Source organism: Jaculus jaculus, chromosome 21 (assembly GCF_020740685.1).
Source record: "Jaculus jaculus isolate mJacJac1 chromosome 21, mJacJac1.mat.Y.cur, whole genome shotgun sequence".
Lineage (NCBI taxonomy): Eukaryota > Metazoa > Chordata > Mammalia > Rodentia > Dipodidae > Jaculus > Jaculus jaculus.
This window is the reverse complement of record NC_059122.1, coordinates 7,241,669-7,259,337: the sequence shown is the minus strand read 5'-3', so window position 1 is coordinate 7,259,337 and position 17,669 is coordinate 7,241,669. Positions and strand designations below refer to the sequence as shown.

The following is a 17,669-nucleotide window of genomic DNA, read 5'->3' as shown; positions in this document are numbered from 1 at the left end:
CTCGGGCACAGGCACGGGCACGCACACCAACGTAGGCCTCGTGTTGGCTGATACACGAAAGGAGTTCTTTTCTTTTCTTTTGGCAGGGGGTTTCGAGGTAGGGTCTCATTCTAGCTTGGGTGGCCTCAAACTCACGGCGATCCTCCTGCCTCAGCCTCCACGTGCGAGTGCTGGGATTAAAGACGTGCGCCACCGCGCCTGGCTGAAAGGAGTTATTTTCAAGCCATAGGGAAGAGTGGGTCCTGGGATTCAGACTCAGGTCCTCATGAATATGCATATACACATCATACGCCGACCCTTCCACCCTCCCACAAAGCTGATCTTAATGTTGCTTTTTGTTACGGAGTGCCTTATCTGCTTCATTTATCTCTGAAAGGGTGATTGGTGTTGGTACTGATCCAAGTGAACGTGTTAAAGTAAAGCTACTGAGTCACTTCTCCCTGCCTTGCTTTTCTCACCCCAGAGTTAAACCAGAAAGAATAAGATGACCGAGTGTTCAGGGCCGACAGATAACCTGTGGACGTCTGGCTCGCGTCTGCTCTCAGAGCCAAGATGCAGCCCCTCTTTTCAGGGCTTGGCGGCCACTGTAGCACTCCTGTCCAGAAGGGCTGGCCGTTAGCAGAGCAGCTCTAGTGTCCAGGAGATTCCTGTGGAGTTTCGTAGACTCTCAGGAAGTGATGAGCTGCCAACCAGAGTGGGTGGGTCTGAGTCAATTTACACACTAGATATGTCTTTCTGGTTTTATCTTGAGCGGTTTCCAACCAACAGAAAAGTTGAAATAAACACTTGCATGCCTTCCCCTTGATTTACCATTTGCCCTTTCTGTTTCTCTAAAGACAAGTTCCCTCAGCCTTTCAAAACTGAATGTTACAAACACCATCATACTTGATTCCTTAAATACTTCAGTACGTATCTCCTAAGGACAAACTCTTACTACAAAAACGTAGTTCCATTTTCTCACTGAAGGGATCTATCAAGAACATATATATATTATTTAGATTCCTCTTTTATATTAAAAATATCCTCTATAGCCTTCTTTTTTCCCCTTTTGGTTTTTCGAGGTAGGGTTTTTCTTTGGCCCAGGCTGACCTGGAATTCTGAGGATGGCCTTGAACTCACGGTGATCCTCCTACCTGTGCCTCCCAAGTGCTGGGATTAAAGGCGTGCGCCACCGTGCCCGGCTCTGTAGGCTTTTTAAAATAAGCATTACATTTGATGAACATGTTCTTCTAGTCTAGATTCTGCAGTGGTCTTTCTGTCTTTTTGGTCTTTTGATAATGATATAGTTGAAAAGGTTTACCCAATGCTCTAATTTTTATAAATTATTGTTGAATTATTTAGTACCCAGGGAAGTGTATTATCTACTAAGGCAATAAGGAAAACTGAACAGAAATACTAGTTTCTTTCAGTGTATAATTTATTTTCCCTTGACTGTATTTGTTAGATATTTCTATTTCCATCTTTTGCAGAACTTTAGCATTTTTAGAGCCAGAAAGGCTATTGGGCATGTAGGTAAACGTTTTAATTTTATAGACAAGAATGAGATATGGAGATGCCAAATCCTGTGCTTGGTGATGTCTGGAGTTCTTGGCTGTCACAACTAGAAGGGTATTCCTTGTACCATGTGCACCTTCAGTGCGCAGTACAGCCTCCTCAACAAGTAATTACTCAGCTGAAACGCCACGAGAGCCCAGGTTAAGAAGCCCTGGTCTGAGATCTCATAGCTAGCAGTGAGGCTTAACCCTGTGTTTTTTAAGACTTTCTCATCTGTGTTCTTTACACACAGTGCCTTGCTGTCATCTTTTTTCATTTTCATCACCTCCACCCTCCATTTCTTCACTTGGAATCTTTTTGTTAAGCCTAAAGAATTACTTTATTGCTGAAAGGATTGAGGCAAATGGTAGTGCATTGCCTGAGAAAACACTGAGTCTCTTTCTCTAGAGTCACATGAAGGTGCTTTGTTGGGTTTATTCCCATAAGCAAAATACTTACGCAGAGGACTTTGTGTTTGTCTGTGTGTTGCCGTGGGTATGTGTGTTTACAGGTGTGTGGAGGCCAGAGGAGGCCGATAGTGGGTGACTTTGTTCACTCATCGTACCTAATGAGATAGGGTCTGTCATTTGAGTCCAGAGCTCACCAATTCTACTAGTGCAGCTTGCCCTGGGAATCCAGCTGTCTCCATCCCCTGAGCACTGGGATTGCGGGCGGGCTCCCGCCCCTGCCCACATTTAAGTGGGTGCTAAAGTTCACAACCCACATCCCCGTAATTGCACAGCCAGCCCTTCACTGACTGGGCCATGGCCCCAGAACTGGAGTGCTTTCTAAGAACAGTGTACATCACCGTGGTAGCACTTCTCTTCTTATTTGCAGTTTGAGTTTTCAGGGCATTTTGTGTGCATTGTCTTATTCACTACTCACAAAGCCTTTGTGGTAATAAGCAAAGCAAGGCTAAAAACGTGCTCCTTTCGTGAATCGCCACGAGCTGACCCACGGAATAAGCCCTCGCCACGTCCAGGTAGGCACAGTCGAGGTGGCTTTCAGCTGGCCTTCCGCTTGCATTCCCACAGAGACCTCAGCATTTGGCCACTCGGCCTATTCAGCAGCGGTTCTGGGATATGGCTGGAGATGTACAAGGGATCTGGGTGTCAAGTAGTGTATAAGATACATGAAATCGCTTTTCTTTACATGTGTGTGGCATGTGAACATGTGTGTACAGATGCACATACATGTGGAGGCCAGAGAATGTCGGCTCACCCCGTCGCCCACCCTGTGTTTACTTAACGTGGAGTCTCTTCTCTAACCTAGAGCCGCCGCTTCCACGAGCCCCAGCCGCTCAGTTCTCCGGTCGCTGGGCTGGGGTCACAGGCCGGGTGGCCACACCCAGCTGCTTACGTGGGTGCTGAGGAATCGCTAAGTCAGTTCGCGGGCCCACAGAGCCGTCTCCCCCACTCCAGACACTCGGGAGGGTAATGGAGAACCAGACACGACTCTTCCCATTGTGTAACACAGTCTAACCAGGGAACTAGACTTCTAAATAGATGCAGCTTGAAACACCTCACTCGATGTTACAGAGACAGGCAAAAGTGCTTTACATTAGCACTCTCTGTAATGCCCAAGGACACAGCTCTCTGGGCCCCAGTTCCTCCTCCCCCTCCTCCAGTTCTGCAAGACTTTATCAGGTACTTAGCATTCACTGTCCGTTCACCAAGGGCGCACGACACACCTACTCCCGACCAGGCAGGCTGCTGTCGATAATGCCACGAGCAAACGTTCTTCCCGTCCGGTGAGGGAAGAAGGCAGAAGAAACGAGATAAGTCAAAAGTCAAGTCCCAGTAGCTTGAAGTCCTGGGTAGCAAGTGGGCAGCAAAGGGAGAAGCACGGAGAGCTTGCTAGACTGGGCGAGGGCTTGTGAGCAGGGCTTCTCTGAGGTCGACCACCCGGGGTGATAGGTGGGAGGTGCGCTGTGCAGGGCCAGACAGGGAAGATGTCAGGCTCAGTGGGCCGCTGTAGTCTGTCACCGTCAGCGGTGCTCTTGGCATATGAAAGCAACATACAAGCTGATAAGAACGCCAGCGAGTAGGTCTGTGTTCCATTAAAACTCAATCACAAGCAGCCAGCCACTCAGCTGCACTCTGGTGACTTCTCTTTCAGTGGAAGCGGTACCTAATACTAAGACCTTAGCTAGGGCCAGGCTGGCAGGTGTGAAGAGCAGTAGGGAAGCCAATATTGTTGGAATGCAGTGAGAGACAGGGAGAGAGGAGAGGTCAGCTCCTCAACTGTACTGATAACTTGAACAGAGTAAAGATGTTTGTTGACGGTTTCAAACAGGGAAATGTCATCTAATAGGAAGAATTAGGGAGTTTGGTTTCGGACATGTTAAGAAGCCCGTTGGTTATCTTAGTCAAGTTGTCCAAAAGGTGGTTGGATATATGCCTGGAGTCCGGAGAAAAGTTATGTACTGGAACTAAAATGCGAGACTTCAACCTAGAGATAGTATTTAGGACCATTAGGTCAGGCATTCAGAGATAATATTCCCTCAAAGGGTCCAAAACATTGGTCATTTACAAAAAAAATAATAAATAAATAAAGAAAAGAAGAAGCCAGGCATGGTGGCCCACGCCTTTAATCCCAGCACTCGGGAGGCAGAGGTAGGAGGATCACTGTGAGTTCGAGGCCACCCTGAGACTCCATAGTGAATTCCAGGTCAGCTTGGGCCAGAGTGAGACTCTACCTCGAAAAATCAAAACAAACAAACAAAAAAAAAAAAAGGTCATTTAGGAGGAGTTAAAAGGTTTGTTAATGAATTGCAACATTGTTGCATTCAGGCCTGCCTAATAAAATCATTCCATAGTATTTACTTCGTGGGGATTGGGTTAATTAAGAAGGAAAAATGCCTAAAGGGGCACTTTCAAGGGATAATAATGAAAATAAGATTGAAAATGGCATAGTGTGCCCCCAGGCCCCAGGCAGGGAGGGTAGGTAACATAAAGAAACGGTCTGAGGACTGCTCCCCAAGGTCTGGGGACTGCTCTGCAAGGTGCGCAGACATCTAGACACTGCCCACAGCTCCTCCATGCTAGAAACCAAGTAGAGGAGAGATTTCGAGGAGGAGGGGGGAGCTGGTGGGTGAGGTCCATGAGAACTGAGGGTTTACCATGTTTGTAATGTATAGTTGGGGTGAAGAAGTTGGACTCTTTATTTTGGATGCAGCTTAAACATCATCTCCTACAGCAGGATATCTTTAATGTGATTAGGAAAAGCCCCCCTTTTAATACACACACACACACACATACACATATATATAAATTATATACATACATATGTATATACGTATGTACATATATATGTACGTATGTATCTATATAATGTATTCATTTATTTGAAAGAGGGAGAGAGAGAATGGGCGCACCAGGGCCTTCAGCCACCATAAACGAACATCAGACGCGTGTGTCCCCTTGTGCATCTGGCTCACGTGGGTCCTGTGGAATTGAACTTGGGTTCTTTGGCTTTGCAGGCAAACGCCTTAACCACTAAGCCATTCCTCCAGCCCATCTTTTTCTCTTTATTATATTTACTTATTTGAGAGAAAAAGGCAGGCAGACCGAGAGAAAGAATGGGTGCGAGGGTCTCCAGCTTCTGCCAACAGACTCTAGACACATGCGCCACCTTGTGCATCTGGCTTACATGGGTCCTGAGGAATCAAACCTGGTTCCTTAGGCTTTGCAGGAAAGTGCCTTTACTGCCAAGCCATTACTCCAACCCCCTCTTTTTTCTTTCTTTAAAAAAATTTTTTTTATTCATTTGTTTACTTGGCAGAGAAAGAGGGAAAGAGAGACAGAGAGAATGGGCACGCCAGGGCCTCCAGCAGACACTGCAAACAAACTCCAGACGCCTGCGTCCCCTTGTGCATCTGGCTAATGTGGGTCCTGGGGAATTGAACCTGGGTTCTTTGCTTTGCAGGCAAACGCCTTAACCACTAAGTCATTCCTCCAGCCCCCCCTCTGTTTTCTTAATTGTAGTAAGAAAAAAAAATACAGAGCAAAAATTACTATCCTAACCTTTAAAAAATTTTATTTTTATTTATTTATTTGAGAGCAACAGAGAAAGAGGCAGAGAGAGATTGAAAGAGAGGGCGTGCCAGGGCTTCTAGCCACTGCAAAGGAACTCCAGACACGTGCGTCCCCTTGCGCATCTGGCTAACGTGGGTCCTGGGGAATCGAGCCTCGAACTGGGGTCCTTAGGCTTCACAGGCAAGCGCTTAACTGCTAAGCCATCTCTCCAGCCCATATCCTTTTTTTTTTTGGTTTTTCGAGGTAGGGTCTTCTCTGCTCCAGGCTGACCTGGAATTAACTCTTGTCATCTCAGGGTGGCCTTGAACTCATGGCAATCCTCCTACCTCTGCCTCCTGAGAGCTGGGATTAAAGGCGTGCGCCACCACGCCTGGCTCCATATCCTAACCTTTTAAAAATACTTTTAATTTTAATTTTAATTAATTAATTTTTTTTTTTTTGAGGTAGGGTTTCACTCTAGCCCAGGCTGACCTGGAACTCACTGTGCAGTCTCAGGGTGGCTTCAAACTCATGGTAATCCTCCTATCTCTGCCTCCCGAGTGCTGGGATTAAAGGCGTGCACCACCATGCCTGGCCCCTTTATTTTTATTTATTTATATTTTTTTAAGAGAGAGGGGGAGAAAGAGAAAGGCAGGTAGAGAGGGACTGGGTGCACTAGGGCCTCCAGCCAACGCAAAGGAACTCCAGGTGCATGCGCCCTGCATCTGGCTTTACGTGGGTCCTAGAGAGTCAAACCTGTGTCATGTGGCTTTGCATGCAAGTGCCTTAACTGCTAAGTCATCCCTCCAGCCCCAGACTTTTGTTAGGGTGAAAATGTGTGTGTGTGACGTGTGCGTATGTGTGTTTGTGTGTGGGTGTGGGCATCTAAGTGCCATCGTGTGTGTTGTGTGTGCGTATGTGTGTGTGTGGAGGTCAGAGGGCAGCTTGGTGGGGTAGGCCTGCTTTCCACCTCTTCTGAGGCAGGGTCTCGTCATTGCTCAGTGCTTCTCTGTAGGAGCGGTCCCTGCCTCCCGGGTGCCCTCGGTGCGGGAGATCGCAGGAGTGCAGCTCCCATTCCTCACGCCTGCACTGCAGGTGTCTGTCCACCGAGCCGTCGTCCCCGCGCTGGCTTGCAGACCAGGGACGATTCTTCTGGAGGCGTTTTACATGGGAAAGCACCTGCATACAGAGGACGACAGAAGAGGGTTGCAAGGGTCTAACGTGTTCAGATACCATTCAGGGGAATCTTCTGAGAGACTCATTGTATGGGAAGTAGGATGGTGCAAACGTTTCAGAGATCCAGGAGCATTCACGAAGCAGCAGATTGTCCGCAGAACAGCGTTCTTGGAGGAGCTGGGAAGAGCAGTCGCACTGCAGGAGAGCAGCTCGGAGAGCAGATTTCCCTGCGGCTCGGAGGGAGCCCGGGCTCCGTGTGCCTGTGCCGGACTCCACCCGGCACCCTTCCTCCCGTGTGTCGTTGAGGACGGCTCGGCTCATGGCAAGGAAGGTCCGGGACCTTACTGAAGGTTGCCCTGGCAGTGGTGACGAGAGTCCTCACACGATCGGTCATGTGAGAATCCTAGTCAAAGAAATCTCACCAGAATTAAGAATGAATGCAAATGTGAACTGCCTGTGCTAGATAATAACTCCTTATTCAGAATGTTACAGTAAGAATTTCTGGGGCTGGAGAGATGGCTTAGCAGTTAAGCGCTTGCCTGTGAAGCCTAAGGACCCCGGTTCGAGGCTCAGTTCCCCAGGTCCCACGTAAGCCAGATGCATAAGGTGATGCATGCATCTGGAGTTCGTTTGCAGTGGCTGGAGGCCCTGGCGCATCCATTCTCTCTCTCTCTCTCTCTCTGCCTCTTTCTCTCTCTGTCTGTCATTCTCAAATAAATAAATAAAAATAAATAAATTTAAAAAAAAAGAATTTCTTTGTTTTGTTTTTTTAATTTATTTTTATTTATTTATTAGATGGGGGCGGGGAGGAGAGAATGGACCACCAGGGCTTCTAGCCACTACAGACTCCAGACACATGCACCACCATGTGCATCTGGCTTACGTGGGACCTGGAGAAGTGAACCTGGGTCCTTAGGCTTTGTAGGCAAGTGCCTTAACCATTAAGCCATCTTTCCAGCCCTGTTTTTGTATGTTTTATGTTTTTTTTTTTGTGGCAGGGTCTTACTCTAGCCCCGCTGACCTGAAATTGACTCGATAGCCCAGGCTGCAGGTTTGCAGTGGCTGGAGGCCCTGGCGTGCCCATTCTCTCTGTCTCTCTCTCTCTCTCTCTGTCTCTCTCTCTCTCCCTATTTCTCTCTGCCTCTCTCAAATAAATAAATAATAAACAAAAATTAAAAAAAAATCCTAGTGTTTTGGAAGAAAAGAAATCTTACTTGGTAATCCTCTCTTTTCCAAACCTTGGTTATGGATCCGTTGTGTAAGTCCTGTTTTGTTGGTTTGGAAACAGTATCTTATTCTGTAGCTCAGGCTGGCCTGGAATTGATGCCCATCCCCCAGCCTTGTGTGCCAGGTGCTGAGCTGGTGGGTGTGGGTGTGGGTGTGGTTCAGCCACTGCACTGCTTCCTTGCTCCATGAAGGCATTTTCACCTATGCTCTGCAGTCGTGATTTCTGAGCTCCTACCATTCTACCTGTCTGGGGAAGAGTTGGAATACTTTCAGTCCCTGTTTTCAGAGTTGAGGAAACTTCACCGATACTGTTATTCCACTCTGAACACCTACCTATCGTGGTACTAGGCAAGAGGCCATAAGGGGGACGGAGGGCGCACACTGCACAGCCACTGAGCCGTACCCGAGAGCTCCCAGCTAGGTGCTCCCCCGGGGAGCCGCTCGCCTTGGCTCTCATCTCAGCCTCCCTTACCTCAGCTCTTCGCCTGCCGTCCGTAAATACCGCGCTCCAGCCAGGGGTGCTACCTGGTGATCCTGATGTGGCTCTCGTAAGTCCTGCCTCACATCCATGTGAAAGGCCTCATCTCTGGGTAATGATGACCAAAAGCCTTGTGTATGAAGTTCTGAGTAAATGAAGAAACGAAATGAAGACTGAGGAGCAAAGTCAGCTTCTGTAAAAGTGTCAGGGAGCCTTCTGCTTACGCCACGGAGTGAGCGCGCCAGCAGCTTGCGATGGGGATGGCCGACATGGCCTTGTCCGCCAGCTCCGTCGTCAGGAAGCAGGATCGTAGAAGTCTTTAATACAGGGAGTACCAGATCTTCAGGCAATTTAACTGCTTTGGAGAATGTTTTATAAATAAGGGCGACATCCCCAGAGTTAATGGAACGTCTGTGGTCTGCACGGTTTCCTTTAGCACTTGGCAGACAGGACTGAAATCAAAATGAGGAACTACCTCCATCATCATTTTCCTCATTTAAAAAATTGTTTTCTGTTTATTTTTATTTATTTATTTGAGAATGACATACAGACAGAGAAAGAGGCAGACAGAGAGAGAGAATGGGCATGCCAGGGCCTCCAGCCACTGCAAACAAACTCCAGATGCATGCTACCCCTTGTGCATCTGGCTAACGTGGGTCCTGGGGAATTGAGCCTGGAACTGGGGTTCTTAGGCTTCACAGACAAGTGCTTAAGCGCTAAGCCATCTCTCCAGCCCTTCCTCATTTTTTAAAAAAATTATTTTTTTTATTAACAACTTCCATGATTATAAACAATATCCCATGGTAATACCCTCCCTCCCCTCACTTTCTCCTTTGAAATTTCCATTCTCCATCATATCCCCTCCTCCTCTCAATCAGTCTCTCTTTTACCGCATTTTTTAAATTAAATTTTTTTATTTTTATTCATTAGAGAGAGAATGGGCCCACCAGGGCATCCAACCACTGCAATTGATCTCCAGGCGCATGTGTCCCCTTGTGCATCGAAGCTGGGTCCTTTAGCTTTGAAGGCAAACGCCTTAACTGCTAAGACATCTCTCCAGCATTTTTCTGTACGCTGACCAAACATTTAAAAGTCCTCTGAAGTACCTTGTTGGCTAGTGGGATAGTTAGTTCAGTAGTTGAATTATTATTAAAACAAGCTTTGAGCGACACTGACCGTCTCTGATCCCGGAAGCTGGATAGTCTTGCGTATCTGATTTGTGGAGCCATTGGGCTCACAGCAGGCAGCACGTCCCACGCAGGTGTGTTTCTTTCATCTAAGAAGTGTTTGCCTTTTTGTATTACACCCAAGTCAGGCGCATCACAGTTGTCGGTAGGCAGCAGCGGGGGTCTTGCTGGTCTGGCCTCCCTGGGCCCGGAGCGCTCCATGGCTTCCACAACGTTCATGCCACCTTCCGCCCTCAAAGACCACATGCTCGCCACCCAACGGTTCAGTTGTGGCGGTGCAGGTGGAAAACTGGGATGTTTTGTGTCTGGTTCAGCACTGCCATGGGCAAGATACCAGGACCTATGTGCTTCGGGATGAAGTTCTCCTCCTCAGATTTCTTCCCATATTCTTTCTAACTGTCTCTTTGTCCCTTATGTAAATAAAATACTTAAAAACAATTTCTCCCCGTAGATGGAACTTGCTGCCAGTGCCATCACGGTGTGTGAGGTTGCCGTCTTGGCGCTTGAACCCAGGAATAATTCTGTGAAAGCAGGGACCTTGCTACTGGACCTTGCTCGTGCTCAGAGCACGGACGCTTTCTGCTGTGGGGTCTCTGTGCAGAGGAGGCGGGGCCAAGCGCTCACTGTCGGTGGCATTCAGAGAACGCAGCGGAGTTGGCCATGGCCGACAGCAGATCACCGCAGTGCTGGGATTAAAGGCGCGCGCCACCACACCCGGCTCCTCTTGACCTTCTTTTCATCGAGTGTTTTGTTGTAACACTGAGTTGTGAGAGTTCTCTTGTATGCTCGAAGCAAGTCCCATGTCGGATTTGCAAATACTTTTCTTTTATAGATTGTCTTTCCACTTTCTTAACAGTCTCCTTTTCACAAAGGGATTTAATTTTGATGGAGTTTAGTTTGTCTTTCTTCTTTTATCATTTATGCTTATCTAAGAAATGATTGCTTAACCCAAAATTATAAAGACTTATTCTTGTGAGATACAAACATCTGTATCATGTGTATATATGTATGTGTGGTTGCATGCATGTATGTGTGTGTGTGTGGTTTGAATGCATGTAGGTATCTGTGTGTGTGTATGCACATGCATGTACGTCTGTGTGCACGTCTTTTTCCCTTGGTCAGTTTCTCTCTGCCCATGATGTCCCGGGCTTAGCACAGAGATGCTGGCCGGAGCGTGGGTTCATCTGGAAGCTCCGTACCTGGCCCTCAGGAGCTGGTCCTCTGGAGACCCACGGGAAGCTGTGAGGCAGGGCACACACAAGGCTCCCTCATGACAGGGTGTCTGGCCTGGTTCTGGTGGGATGAGGTTCCAGAGAGAGCCCGGAGGGGGTGGTGTTCTCTGTACATGCTGTAGGCTTGAACGTCAAGGCAGGGCACACAGGTCAACCCTACTTCTGAGCTAGGGGAAGCCAGTGACACCTTTTGATAGGAGAGTGACACAGTTGTGGAGTTTACATGGGCCCAGAAGGACTGCTGTGGTCGTGTAGGAAATACTCTGACACTGGAGGTTTCTTGCCTCCAGATTGGCTGTCTTCAGTAGGGCGTTGGTGAGGAGATGGAAACGACAAATTTAATACCCCTTGAAGAAAGTTGTCCCCTTAGTTACAAAGCACGTGAGAACAGCATGGCAGCGGATGGTGATCATTTCAATAACAAGAACTTCAGAGTTCAGATTAAGGAGATATACATATCAGAGATATTCTTGGTGAAGGGTGTACTTTTGAGGAAGAAATGGGTATTCACACTCTTGGCGTTATCTGTGCTGAACTGTTAAGTGTTTGCATGAGTCACTCACTACCTGGGGTTTTTGCTTTCTATTCCCTTCCCTTCCTGTTAGAAGAACGATGAAAATGGAAACTGCTCAGAGGAAGGAATTGAATTCCCTACGACAAATTTATATGAACTGGAAAGCCGTGTTCTGACGGATCACTGGTCCATCCCTTACAAGCGAGAAGAGTCACTGGGCAAATGTCTGTTAGCTTCTACCCACCTCGCCACACTTGGTAAGGATTGTGCTCCGCAGGGTGCGGGGCGCGGGGCGCACAGTGCGTGACGGGACCTTTGCCGCAGGGCTCCAGGGTTAGTCTGGGTTCTTGTCATAGCCTGTCCGTGTGACCTTGGAAGACTAACTGTTCTCTCAGTTTCTGTTACTCTCTGTGGCACAGAGGCTGGTTTTTCTCAGAAGCCTGGAGTACCTTAAATGGGCTGAATTCCAGGCCTTACTTCTTTGGTGGTGTGAGTTCCAGTAAAAGGCTGTGGTAGTACACTCGCCCAGCCATGTGGGCCCAGGCACCTGAGGCAGAGGAGGAAGAAGAGAGAAAGAGGAGCTAGGAGGAGATAGGCTTCATACTTAGGGGTGTGCAGAGTTCACCATCGTGGTTACATGTCAAAGGAAATTCTTTGACTAGGCCTAGATTTAATCTAAAGACTTTCATGGTGTGTTTAAGATGATTTCATGACACTAGCATTTATTCAGCACCCGTTAACATGTAAGTACTGTGCTAGGCATTTTAAAATGAATGGAAGGAAGGAAGGAAGGAAGGAAAGAAGGAAGGAAGGAAGGAAGGAAGGAAGGAAGGAAGGAAGGAAGGAAGGAAGGGAAGGACTATTTATCCATATTTCCAGTGACAAAATCCAGTGCTGAGTTTCAGAAAGAAAAGGTTGATCTTACAGTGGATTCTTTCATTCAGTTAGTGTTTTTGACTTCACTGTATGAACGGTGTAGGCATAGTTCTGTGTATCCCATTGACAGTGAGTTCACATACTCGTTTTCAGAAAGAAGAATTGGGCATTTGCTTAAAATGCTTACTTTCATACACCTGCTTAGGAAGGTCATGGCTAATAGGCGGCAGCTGCTCTTTAGGGGATCGGGTCGTCGCGGTCGCACGTGGAAGCACAGGGCCGGGCTCCTCAGTTCTGCCGTGCGTCTCTCCTGTTGCCTCGGCGTATTATCTGTAGTCCCTTTTAAGACTCAAGTCTTAAGACTCAAGGTTTCTGTGACAAGTAGTTCTGCATGTATGAATTTGGAATCTGGAATGATGGATACAACTCCTTTCCATTTATTTCACCAAGGTCTTTCGGAGTCTGATGAAAATTGTAAAAGATTTATGGATAGATGTATGCCTGAAGCATTTAAAAAGGTAAGAAAATTGTAATTTAAGTTTTTGATGGGGTGAGGGCAAATGTAAACAAATTTCCTTAGGTTTTGATTTTTGTATGTAAAATCAATTTGTAAACGTTTATCAAGTGAGTGTTCTTTTTTTAAAAAGATTAATTTTTAGTTATTTATTTGAGAGAGTGAGAAAGAGACAGAGAGAAAGAAAGAATGGATACACCAGGGCCTCCAGCCACTGCAAATGAACTCTAGACACATGTGCTAACCCTGTGCATCTGGCTTATGTGGGTCCTGGGAAATTGAACCTGGGTCCTTTGGTTTTACAGGCAAGTGCCCTAACCATTACGCCATCCCTCAACTGGGGATTCTTTTTTTGCAGGGGGGCAGGTTTCGAGGTACGTCTTATTCTAGCCCAGGCTGACCTGGAATTCATTCTGTAGTCTCAGAGTGGCCTCAAACTCACAGCCATCCTTTTACCTCTGCCTCCTGAGTGCTGGGATTAAAGGGATGTGCCACCACGCATGGCTTCAACTGAAGATCCTTTAGTGAAATAAGTTGCTCTTTATTAATGGTTTACTTTTTTATATTTAAATACTTGCCTTTGGCTGAATATAACATTTTCTGCCTCCTGCTTAATTGCTAAAGAATTGATTATGTCTAAATTTTACTTGGAGGCTGTACATCTTAGTCAAGTAAGGCTGTGGTACTTAGAAGATTGTATTCACTCACCAAACATGAGTCACTTTATGCATACTGTTTTCCTGAGACAGAAACATAAACGTGTTTTTAAATGACTGAAAGCTTGTTCTTCCTGGAAAAATGGCATGCAGATGCACCATGTGTCAGAGCAGAGGTGCTGGGCTTGTTCCCTGTCCTGGCCCCGTCTCTTAGAGAAGAGTTTTCCTAGTGCAGATAGGAAAGCACAGGTCCTCTGTTTCTAGAAGCAGTCTGACTTGACCTGACTCCCCTCTCTGAACACCAGTCTTGTCCTCACAAGAGGAGACTATGTCTGTCCTAGACACAGCTGTCCACCCAGTGGGAAACCAAGTGTCTGGCTCACAGCAGAGCCAGTAGCCTTGGTTGAGGGAATAAACGAGTGTCCTTCCGTGTGATACTGCTGGAGCTGACACTTGTTTTTGTCCCATATGCAGGAAGTCCCTAGACCTGTAGGTGAATAACATTTGTATTTATCTCAAGTCTCTGAAACAAACTGTCCGTTCGCAAACAGTTATTCCCAACTACACTTTGATAGACAGGAATATCTCCCTGGATAGTTGACTGGTGCATTCATGACCCTACATGACCACCAGTGACCAACCCACGGAGGAGGGCCCTCAGCGGAATGAGGCCAAGGGAGAGGGAGCGTAAGAGTATAACCCAGTTGGAAATATGACTAGTTTGCAATATGTTCATACAGTAAAGTTCTCAATTAATTAAAAATAACTAGAAAATAAAATAAGTTTCCGAAACAAAAGTTGTTTAACCTTAGAAAAAAAGATTAAATTGTCATTTGGGTCAAGATTATGTAGAATCAAGATCTGTGTTTTAGATGAATTTACCTACCAATTTATCAATATGTAGTCAAAAAGTTCTGGTAAAAATATTACCTCATGGGTCTGTGTAGATCCAGTCTTGATGAGTTTGGCTTATTTGGGCAAATAGTGCAGCTAATTGGTACTTTGGCAATGTGCGCCGGATGCTTCTCTCCGGAGCTGACCAAGTGCACGTTCACTCAGGCTGCGCGTTCTTTAAAACAAGTTTTTTTTTTAAATATATTTATTTTTATTTATTTATTTGGCAGAGAGAAAGAGGAAGAGAGAGAGAGAGAGAGAATGGGTGCACCAAGGCCTCCAGCCCCTGTAAATGAACTACAGAAGCTTGCGCCTCCTTGTGCATCTGACTTACATGGGTCCTGGGAATCAAACCTGGGTCCTTTGGCTATACAGGCAAACGCCTTAACTGCTAAGCCATCCCCCCAGCCCCTAAAATGAGGTTTTTTTTTTTTTTTTTTTTTTGGTTTTTCGAGGTAGGGTCACACTTTAGCTCAGGCTGACCTGGAATTCACTATGGAGTCTCAGGGTGGCCTCGAACTCTTGGCGATCCTCCTACCTCTGCCTCCCAAGTGCTGGGATTAAAGGCGTGCGCCACCACGCCCGGCTCTAAAACGAGGTTTTTATCCCATGGTTATTGTCCCTCTGCAGGGACATTTGCAGAAACAAAGCTGAGCTAGACGTGGTGGCACAAGCCCTTGGTGCTAGCATTTGGGAGGCTAATACAGCTGGGTGATTTGAGGCCAGCCTACGAGGTTACAGGCCAGCTTGAGCTGCGTAGCAAGACCCGATCTCAGCAACAACAAACCTCATGAAACCATTCTACAAATTCAAGTGTGATCCTTTGGTTTCTAGTTTTCTGGTCTGGGGCAGTTAATTCTAAATTCTAAATGGCTGTTCCAGACAGTAGGAGATTGAGGGTTGCAAGAATCCACTTTTCTCCAACCGGCATGGTGGCGCACGCCTTTAAATCCCAGCACTCAGGAGGCAGAGGTAGGAGGATCACCATGAATTTGAGGCCATCCTGAGAATACAGAGTGAATTCTAGGTCAGTCTGTGCTAGGGTGAGACCTTAGCTTGAAAAACCAAAAAAGAGAGACTATTTTCTCTGATTCTCAATGAATTTACAAAGCTGTCCGATCATAAGATGTATCACTGTTTTGTAAGCGAGTACCTTTAATCACTGAGCAGTTACTCTAGCCCCCAGTGGACCATTGTTTTATATTTGATACTTCTGCTTAAGAAAAATAATTGCACAGTGAATAGTATGTTGGATTTTTGTAATCATTTACAGAGCTATGATATGTTTTTCTATGTACCATAAAGGGAGGTAAAAGCAAAATCAAGTGTTTGTAAATGTGTCTAGCCAGCAGGAGGGACGATGCACTCATGAACATGAACCTCAAGTACACAATGTAGAAGGAGCATATGGGTTCCGTGAAACAGATTGTCCCTTTTTGCAATTCCAAAAATTAGCTAACAATTATTACACACTCCCTAGTAACAATGAAAAATAGAAGTGCAAGTAATGACCTTCAAGCAGCATGCTTTCACGCGAGGAGCAGAGTTCAGAACAAAACTCTGCTTCGATTTCGAGACAAAGGCAGGCCCGGTGCAGCTCCAGGCCTTCAGGTCTGCTGCAGCGACGGCAGCGCTTCGATCACGGTTCCCGATTAAGATGAACCTCAGGAACTGTCGGGTTGTGTCCTGTTTTCAACTAGACTCCAGACTACTGTCCTCTGTTCTTGTAGCTCCTGACGTCAAGTGCAGTCCACAAGTGGGGCACGGAGATTCATGAAGGGATCTACAACATGCTGATGTTGTTGATAGAGCTGGTTGCGGAGCGGATAAAGCAGGACCCGATTCCCACCGGTCTCCTGGGCGTGCTCACGATGGTACCGTGTCTGAGGGGAGGCGTCCTCGGGGCTCGCCGGCTCGCGCTGGGCGCAGTTAATGATGGGCGGTGACCGTTTCACCATTATAGCTGTTAGAGTCTTCTTTGCCTTTTGTGGTTGAAGCAGAGCGACCGTCCAGTGTTTGCAAAACGCATTTTTATACTTCTGATGGATTTTCCCCGCTCAGAGCCTGACTAGGGAGTTTCCCCCGTGTCCCTGACGCCTCTCACCCTAAATGCTCGGGGGCCGGCCCTCTGCCCGCGGCCTCCGCCTTGTCTTCAGCGCTCGCTCGTCTTTCCCCTCCGAGCCTCCCTGCCTCTGCCTCGTGAGCCCGGCGCCTCTTCACTGCGGTCGCCCTTGGCCCCTGGGAGCCGGCAGAGCCGTGCCTGGAGCCAGGCCTCTCCTAGCAGCCCTGTCTTCCCGAGAGGGCACCTCAGGCCGGGGCACGGCACGCCACTCCTTCGCCCGGGCCCCAGTGCTCCCCAGCAGCTCCAGCAGCGCGAGGCCAAGGCCACAGTCCCCCCTCTTTCTGATGCTCACGTGTTGCCAGAGCAGCAATGATAATGCTTCTCTGTTCTCTTTGTGGGCCCAGGCTTTCAATCCTGATAATGAATACCACTTTAAGAACAGAATGAAAGTGTCGCAAAGGAACTGGGCAGAAGTGTTCGGCGAGGGAAATATGTTTGCTGTTTCACCTGCGTCTACTTTCCAGAAGGTAAATGTGGTGTTTCATGTTTTCATCCAGAACTATACTGTAAAGGAATTTTTCTGTGCTATAAAATTAGCATTTTACACAGGATTAAAGTAACTTTTAAAATTACATGTATTGCACATGGTTTATAGAATTGCTTAAAACTTGTTCAGAAATTATATTTTCCCATAGCTGGTAAGCATTATCATGAAGAATTTTACAGGTTTGAAATTGTTTTAAGGAAATAAGTGACTTCAGTGCCCTCCATACTAAGTTATCAGCACCTCAGCTTAATTGGTATCCCAGGTTTTTAGAAATGTTTGAGAGACTAGAGCATTTGCAGTTGAGGTAATTAATTGCACCTAAAAAGTATAGTAGTGGGCTAGAGAGTGGTTAAGGTGCATGTCTATGAAGCCTAAGGACCCAGGCTTGATTCTCCAGGTCCCACGTAAGCCAGACGACATGATGGCGCATGCATCTGGAGTTGGTTTGCAGTGGCTAGAGGCCCTGGCGCGCCCATTCTCACTTTCCCTCTCCCCACCTCTGTCATAAATAAATAAATAAATGAACAAAAACACAGTCGCCAGTCTCATGTAGAGTTTTCTTGGGAACTGCGTAAGTGCGGCAGAGACTGTACCCAGAGAAATACATGGTTTACTACTTTTTGAGAACAGTTGAAAAATTCAAATTGAGCTAAGAAACTAGTCTGTTACCTGAATAAGAGCAGAGGTTTGGGCTCAGTGCCATTTATTGAATATTTACTGTCTGGCGTTACTATAGCTTTGGGGTTATAAGCTAGTA

The 17,669-nt window shown here is 46.9% G+C and overlaps 1 protein-coding gene across 4 annotated transcripts in view; it reads left to right on the top strand.

The window, feature by feature from the left end:
- Usp24 (ubiquitin specific peptidase 24) overlaps positions 1–17,669 on the top strand; it is a 143,938-nt gene that overhangs the window by 13,920 nt on the left and 112,349 nt on the right. For 3 of the 4 annotated variants that reach the window (XM_045139216.1, XM_045139215.1, XM_045139212.1), the window contains exons 2-5: positions 11,455–11,620; positions 12,690–12,757; positions 16,034–16,177; positions 16,770–16,892. In XM_045139216.1, coding sequence (XP_044995151.1) covers positions 11,455–11,620; positions 12,690–12,757; positions 16,034–16,177; positions 16,770–16,892 — 501 coding nt within the window. The remainder of the gene's footprint in view (positions 1–11,454; positions 11,621–12,689; positions 12,758–16,033; positions 16,178–16,769; positions 16,893–17,669) is intronic. The other variant, XM_045139213.1, reaches the window with a different exon arrangement.